General features: G+C 43.4%; 1 protein-coding gene across 1 annotated transcript in view; it reads left to right on the top strand.

Annotated features, from left to right (window-relative positions):
* HYDIN (HYDIN axonemal central pair apparatus protein) overlaps window positions 1–8,269 on the top strand; it is a 346,043-nt gene that overhangs the window by 22,905 nt on the left and 314,869 nt on the right. The window contains exon 5 of the mRNA XM_039223564.1: window positions 3,806–4,005. Coding sequence (XP_039079495.1) covers window positions 3,806–4,005 — 200 coding nt within the window. The remainder of the gene's footprint in view (window positions 1–3,805; window positions 4,006–8,269) is intronic.

Raw genomic sequence — 8,269 nt, forward strand, 5'->3', positions numbered from 1 at the left:
TGTTACTACCTTAAGAACTTTTCATTTGCCAATTCCTGTTTCCGGGAATAATCCATTCCTAGATCTCACCTCACTGGCTCCTTTTGCCATTCAGGTCTCCATCCAAAGGTCACCTCCTCAGGAAGTCCTCCTTGGTTGTTCTCACCTAAAGCAGCCCCTTCCAACATTATAACTCTACCGTGTTTTATTTTCTTCAAAGCTCTTGTTGCTTTCTGAAATTGTCTTGTATTACTGTTATTATCATCAGGGTTATCATATTATTATCCTCACAATAAGAGGAAACAAGTTGAGTTTTTCCCATATGCCTTATACAAATTATTGTATTTAATACAACATTTTAATGACAACTAACATTTAAGGAGTGCTTACAACTCACCAAATGCTGGATGAAGCATTTACTACCCTCGGCTAGGTCATTGTCCTCTCTGCTTGGACTGTTGCAGGGGCTTCCTAAGTGGCCTCGCTTTTCTTCTTTTAGCCTTTTAGAGTTCACTGCCCACATGGCAGCTAGTGATCTTTCTAAAACATAAGTCAGGTCCACCATGATCAGGTGTCAGCATCAGCATGCTTTTGGCCATCTTCGGGTCCCAACTAGCTTATAAGGTCTGGTGTGATCTGGCCCCTACAACCTCCCTGTCGGGTCTCTAACCTTTCCTGACCTCTGGCCACTAGCTCCAAATCATCCTTTGCCTAGAGTGCCATCCATCTGCACATGGTTTGGGTTTCATTTCTCTCAGATCTCTGCTGAAATGTCACTGCTCATGGAGGCCCTTTCACATGCCATGTGAAAAAGCAAGCGATCACTCTCCATCCCCTCCTGATACTTCATTTTCCGCCACTCACTACTGCCCAACATTGCATTACTCATTTCTGTGCTCTCAGCAAATATTTTTGAATGGTTACTGTGTCCTAGGCCCTGTTCTAGGCACTGGCTATATGAAATTAATACAGTGGATAGAGTCCCTGTTGATGTTGGAGATTTTAGGGGCAGGCATATGGTAGACTCAACAAATAGGTAAAATATATGCTATGTTGGATGCTTTGGGAAACTAAAGCAAGAGGAAAGGCTGGGTAGTGATACACAGTAGGGGGAGGAGTAAGTTTAAAATACAGCTGTTAGGGAGGCCTCAGTGAACAGTGAGCAGTGAGCCTTACAAAGTCTTGAAGGAGGTGAGGGAGTGAGCTATATGAGTGACTAGAGGGAAGTGTGTTCTGCACAGAACGAACATTGGGTTTGAAGGCTCTGGAGGAGGAGCAGTTGTAGCATGTTTGAAGAGCAGCAAGGACACCTGTCGTGGAGCAGAGTGAGCAAGTGGGAGAGAAGCTGTGGCCGGAGAAGTGACAGGGGTGCCAGCTGTAGCATTCACGGGCCTCACCCTGGGTCACTGAGCAGAGGAACAAGCTGAGCCAGACCCCTTGGGCCTTGTGTGCAAAACAGACTGTAAGGAAACAAGGGCTGAAGTAGAATACACTCTGCCCAGGAAAAATAGGAGTGGCTGGGGCCAGGCGGCAGGACAGAGATGAGAAATAATCATGGTCTGGATATGTTTGGAAGGTCAGTTCTACAGAATTTACTAAGAAATGAGAAATAGAGTAATCAGGAATGCCTCATTCCAGGGTTTTAAGTTCAGGCCCCTGGAACGATGGAGGTAGCAGTACTGAGACAGGGAGGCAGTGAGGAAACAGGCCATGAGCAGGACTCAGATGGCATTGTGGAGCCTTTGTGGGTATGAGAAAAAGGCTTCCCCTCTGGGCAGATGCAGTTGGAGCAAGTAGAACGGGCTGGATTTCATTCCCAACCCTCCTCAACAGGGCGTCTGTGCCAAACTGCAGGCAGTGGCATTAATCGGCTTAAGTTTGTGATGAACATCCAGTGAGATGCTAACTGGGCAGCTGGGTGAGAGTCTGGAGTTCAGGGAGACAGAGAGACTGCAGGTGCACAGCGCTTGTTACATGAGCATTCCTGGCTCTTTTATCTTTATTTTTATATGTCTTACATTGTATATTAGATATGCTTAATTAACTTTCCATGATCTCCATGGTTATGTAGGCTTGAAGTGCTCTATGTCTGTGTTTCCTGCTTCATTGTATTTGCACACCGAGCTCCATACCTGGTCCCTGAACACTTAACATGGTTGAATAGATAAATGAATCAAGAAGACCAGTACTTTATACTCATCCTGTGGGTTACATGGGATTGAGTGCATGGCCAGGTTTATACATCAATCTATATGTCTCACATCCCCATTCCCACTCTATGCCGAAAGGTTAAAGCCAGTTTTTCTAAAACCTCCAGCTTTTAATACTATTTACTACATGGTTACTGAAGGGACATTTAAATTCAATGTGGACTTTACATTTACCATGTTGCCTTGCTGCTAAATGATGGGAAAGCTTAAAATGAAAAAAAAAAAAAAAGCCTGGTTTAGATAACAAATTCTTCTCATAGCAACTTCTGAGACTCTGGTCTGTTCTTGAGGGGACTATTAATACTTCCCTTTTATATTTACTTTTGTTTGTTGGTGAGAATTCCATTTTCACTTTTTCTTTGGTACACTGAGGATAAGAATTCTATTTTTCTATCTTATGAAATGACACAAAGGGGCAACTTAATTGACCATTTCTGTTAATTTAAATCCAACACTAGGGAAGATAACTTCCATGGACCTCAGCATTTTTATTTAGAATGATCAGTGATGGCTTTGCATGAGATATAAGGTTTAAACTGGGCCATATATCAGTTATTTATTGCATATAGTAGCAGACCACTCCCAAATCCATTGGTTTGAAATAATAAATATTATTGCTCACAAGACTCTGGTTCAGCTAGTCTTGACTGGTCCCACTCATGTGTTAGGTAAGCACTGCTATTCATCTGGGTCGGGCTGTCTCACACATCTGAGGCTGTACACTGGTCTGGCATGGCTTATATGTCTGGAACATCTGGGCTCTCATCCTGAAATAAGCTGGACAGCATTTATTCAAATGGCAGTGGCAGGGTTCCAAGACCAAGACTAGAAATGCCCAAGACTTCCTGAGGCCTCAGCTTAGAACTGGCACAGCATAATTTCTGCCACATTCCACTGATCAAAGCATGGGATGGAGAAATAGACCACAATCATGATGGAGAAGATGCAAAGTCATGTTGGGGATCATGGACTTAGAGAGACCATAAATTGGAATCATTAATATAATGACTTGAAGGATAAATAGGGTTAGAAGGACGATGTGAGGAACCGGTGTGAACTTCCTCTGATCTAAAGAAAAATGTGGCTCAGGGGCCTGGGTGGCTCAGTTGTTAAGCATCTTACTTTGGCCTGGGTCATGATCTCATGGTTTGTGAATTTGGGTCCCACATTGGGTGAACTTGAGCCCCACTTTGGGTGAGCCCTGGTTCTCTCTCTCTCTCTCCCTCTGTCTCTCCTGAGATTCTCTCTCTCTCTGTCCCCACTCTGCCCCCTCTGCTCACTTGCACCCTCTCTCTCTCTCAAAAAAAAAAAAGAAAAAAAGAAAAGAAAAGAAAAGAAAACTTGACCCTTGACTGGCTTCCATCCTATCTCACTAATATCTGGAAAACACATGAAGCATAAACTTCTCCATTGACTTGTACGCATTGACACGTGAACGGTTCTTTCTCTCAGAAAAGAATATCTCATTGAACGCACATCTATAATTGTCTTGAGGAGCTTCCATGGAATACATTAAGTTGTTTTGCAAGGTAGCTGGCATATGGCCATATTTCTTGCACAGTTATCTTGATCATGTTGGCATTTCCATAAATAACAATTGTACCCTTCTCTTGTAGGATTATGCCCATATGTTGACCTGCATAACAGAAAGAGAAAAGTTTATTGTACCCATCAAAGCTAGAGGTGCACGAGCCATCCTAGATTTTCCTGACAAGCTGAATTTTTCCACTTGCCCTGTCAAATACAGCACGCAGAAGATTCTGCTGGTACGAAACATTGGCAACAAAGATGCTGTGTTTCACATCAAAACTCATAGGTATGCATTCCTTCAGTTCTTGGTTTTGATTGATTATAGCTAAATCGAGTCAGCACAAGTAATTTGCTGGAATAGCAGTCAGGGCAGAACTGCTTGTTACCATCTTCGGTTGCAAGGCTGGGAGACCTTACTAACATAGGGCAAACTTCTTCAGTCCAAGAGGAAACCCAAATTCAAGGTTAACATCCAACAATGGATGTTTTTCCTTAATGCTGATAAAAGTCTTTCTAATTTAGCATAGAGAAATCTATTAATAAACATATGTGTTTTGACGGGGAATATTATTACTGGCTGTATATCTGTTTTCTATTGCTAATGTAGCAAATTATTACAAACTTACCAGATTAAAGCAACAAATTTATTATCTGATATTTCAATTGACCAGAAACCTCACTGGATCAAAATTAAAGTGTGGGTGGGGCTGTGTTCTTTTCTGATAGCTCCAGGGAGAATCCATTTCTTTGCCCTTTCCAGCTTCCAGGGCCACCGACATTCCCTGGCTTGTGTGCCACATTCCTTGGCTGAAAAAAAAATGGGGTAAAGTGTAGTAGCCCCTTCATAGGATTGTTGTGAGGAATAAATGAATGGATAAATGTAACCTACTGGCATACAGTGGGCGCCTGGCTGGTTTGGTCTGTAGAGCACATGACTCTTGATCTCAGGGTCGTGAGTTCAAGCCCCATGCTGAGTATAGAGTTTACTTTGAAAATAAATAAATAAACTGCTGGTACATAGAAAGTGCTATGTAACAAATGATTGTTGTTGTTGTTGTTGTTTTCATCAGATGAACTACTGTCAGCGTGGTAGGCTGAATAATGACTCCCCAAGTATATCTAATGTCCTAATCCCTAGAACCTGTGACTATATAATGTTACATGGCAAAGGGTGATTTGGGCTGCAGATATCATTAAGGCTCCTAATCAGCTGACCTAAAAATGGAGGATATCCTGGATTATCTGGATGGGCCCAGTGTAATTACAAGGGTCCTTTATTTTTATTTATTTATTTATTTTTTTATTGTCACATTAGTTTCCACATCACACCCAGTGCTCATCCCCACAAGTGCCCCTCTCTGTGCCCATCCCCACATCCATCAGTCCTCAGTTTTTGTCCGCATTCAAGAGTCTCTCATGGTTTGCCTCTCTCCCTTTCCCCCACCATTTCCCCCCTTCTTCTCCCCCTTGTTCCTCAGTTAAGTTCCTCCTAATCCTCCTATACATGCAAACATATGATATTTGTCCTTCTCTGCCTGACTTATTTCGCTCAGCATAACACCCTCAAGGTCCATCCATGTTGCTACACATGGCCAGATTTCATTGTTTCTCATTGCCATGTAGTATTCCATGGTATAGATAAACCACATCTTCTTGATCCATTCATCTGTTGATGGACACTTAGGCTCTTTCCATGTTTTAGCTATTGTTGAGAGTACTGCTATGAACATTGGGGGTACATGTGCTCCTATGCATCAGCATTTCTGTATCCTACAAGGGTCCTTTAAAATAGAAGAGTGAGGCAGAAGAATTCAGAGAGATGAGAATTAAGCAGGACTCTACCTGCACTGACCTTGAGGATGAGAACACTGAGTCATAGACTTTGTACAACTTGCTCAAGAACACATAGCTAATAAGGGAAGGAAAATAATTTATTCTGATTATTTATGGAACAGCTGTAGTGTGGTAGACACCAAAATGATGAGACAGCCCTTGCTCTTGAGGAACTCTCTTACTAGATGGGTAAGAATGATTGTCATGGGGCATATGAATGGTGGTAAATCAGTGGGGCCATAACAAGAATGACCAGCTTGGGAAGACAGGAAGCAGAAGGTCAGGTTCTTTTCTATGACTTTTTTTTTTTTTTAAATATTTTATTTATTTCTAGGAGAGAGAGAGAGACAGCGTGAGCAGGAGAGGGTCAGAGAGAGAGGGAGTCACAGACTGAAACAGGCTCCAGGCTCTGAGCTGGCAGTCAGCACAGAGCCCGACGCGGGGCTCGAACCCATGAACCGCGAGATCATGACCTAAGCGAAAGTCGGACGCTTAACCGACTAAGCCACCCAGGCGCCCCTTTTCTATGACTTTTTAAGAAGAAATGTATATATTGGTCTGGATTGTGAGCTCATTTTCAGAAGGTCATTATCTATGGAATCTTTTGTAGGTTTAAGGGCACATCTCCCAGAAAGGATTAGCATTTGCTTCTGTGTGGTTCTTAAAGGTTAGACCATGTAGACTTCTCTTCTGGTAATTTGTTGGCTTAAAGTTCCTGGACTGATAATGTATATTCAAACCTCAAACCTGCGTAAGATACATGTCCAGAGCTATGAAATCTCTGGAGAAACTTTGTTTCCTTCACTTAAAACCAAGATAGACATTTTTCCTTGTGCTAATGGGAGAATATTTTATTTAGTCCTTTAAGTTTCCCCATGGTATCTGGGGATTTCTAACCAGTCCCCTGACTTAAAAGTCTCACAGTTTGTTTCCTGCTCCAGCAGGGGTATTAAAACCCAGGCTTCAGGTGACAGAGAAGTAGGCGGATCCTGGGCTGTCCTTGTCCCTCAAACATAGCTCTATTGAGGTCTAATCATTTGGAACATACAGGAAATCAATCTGTGGACTGTCAGAAGGATCACCACAGTGGGAAGGAGATAGCGCGGCTGGTGTGAGGTTTGTGGAAGTGAATTGGAGGAGATAAAAACAGCAGTGCTGCAAAGGGGGAGGGAACCTATCCACAGAGAGACAAAAGTGAGAAAGAGAGAGGGGTTGAGAGAGTGCGGCATCAGGTTCATACAAAAGGGAAACCTCTGGATCATGGACTGTGGAGAGAGAAGTACTGAGTGTCACAGGTTTTTTGTTTTGTTTTTTTCAAACGGCATTTAGAGCTCAAACTCTGAGGTTTTGGAAGTGTGCGACTTTGTCTGGAGCAGAGTTGTGGTGTGCGCTTCTGGGGAGAGGGAGGGAGCTGGCCCAGGAGTACATAGCATGGTGTGGGGATCTCCCGGGCACACTGGGAGAGAACATTCTCCTTTGTGGAGTACTTCTGGAAAAGGGTATTTTGCGTGTCCAAGGACAAAAGACCGTGTAGGTGCCAACAAAAGGCCTTTCGTTGGCAGGGGACAAGGCCTATGACCTTTTTGCTGCTTTTAGAGGTGCTACACCATAGATCCCTTGCACCATGCAGGCATGGGACTGTTTTTCAGGAACAGAGAACTTCAAACACAGCAAGAAGAGGCTCTACTCAAGAGATAGTCTGTGCAGTGCCAGGTCCTTTAAGACTTTGGTTTTGAATCCCAGGTGTGCTCCAAAGAAAAAATGCAGGAAAGCTATGGTGCTGAGCAAACTGACTGCCCTCACTATTCTAGGAGGGCTGCCTGAACAGTTGTGGGTGTGAGATCCCCTGTCTGGGAATGAGAGATTGGGGTAGTGTCATTTTCCCCTCAACATCAACACGGTGGGACTTGAGGGAGCAGCGCAGTGGCCTCCAGTGGAGGTGGGACCCCCTTATATCAAACCCTGCCCCTCTGTCCCTGCCAACTCATTAATTACTGGGGCCCGATTGACTCTGAGCCCACAGTGGGCTTCTCCTCCAGAAGACCAGCACAGCCAGCACCCCACATGCACCAAGTGTACTGAAAATCAAGTGCTTCAAACGACATCTGCAGTTCTGGTGGTAATAGGACCAGGATTACCTTTTTCCTGAACTTTTTTCCTTCTTTTTTTTTCTTTTGGAATCAGGTTCATAGCTTCTTGTTGTTGTTGCTGTTGTTTTTTCCTTTCCTTTTCTCTTTTTATGGCTCAGTCTTCTTTTTTTCTTTTCTTTTTCTTTGAAGTCAGGCTCATAGTTTTTTGATTCTCTGAGTTTTTTTGTTTTTGTTTCTTTTCCTTTTCTCTTTTTTTGGGATCTGGCTTTCCCCCCTTTTTTTCCAGGTGTATTTTTTTTTTTTTTTTTACAAATAGTTTAGTGTCAAGTTGGTTTCCATATAACACCCAGTGCTCATCCCCACAAGTGCCCCTCTCCGTGCCCATCCCCCCTCACATCCATCAGTCCTCAGTTTGTTTCTCAGCATTCAAGAGTCTCTGATGGTTTGCCTTTCCCCCTTTCCCCCACCATTTCCCCCCTTCTTCTCCCCCATGGTCCTCGGTTAAGTTCCTCCTAATCCTCCTATACATGCAAACATATGATATTTGTCCTTCTCTGCCTGACTTATTTCACTCAGCATAACACCCTCAAGGTCCGTCCATGTTGCTACACATGGCCAGATTTCATT

Source organism: Hyaena hyaena, unplaced genomic scaffold (genome assembly GCF_003009895.1).
Source record: "Hyaena hyaena isolate Hyena2069 unplaced genomic scaffold, ASM300989v1 scaffold_18, whole genome shotgun sequence".
NCBI lineage: Eukaryota > Metazoa > Chordata > Mammalia > Carnivora > Hyaenidae > Hyaena > Hyaena hyaena.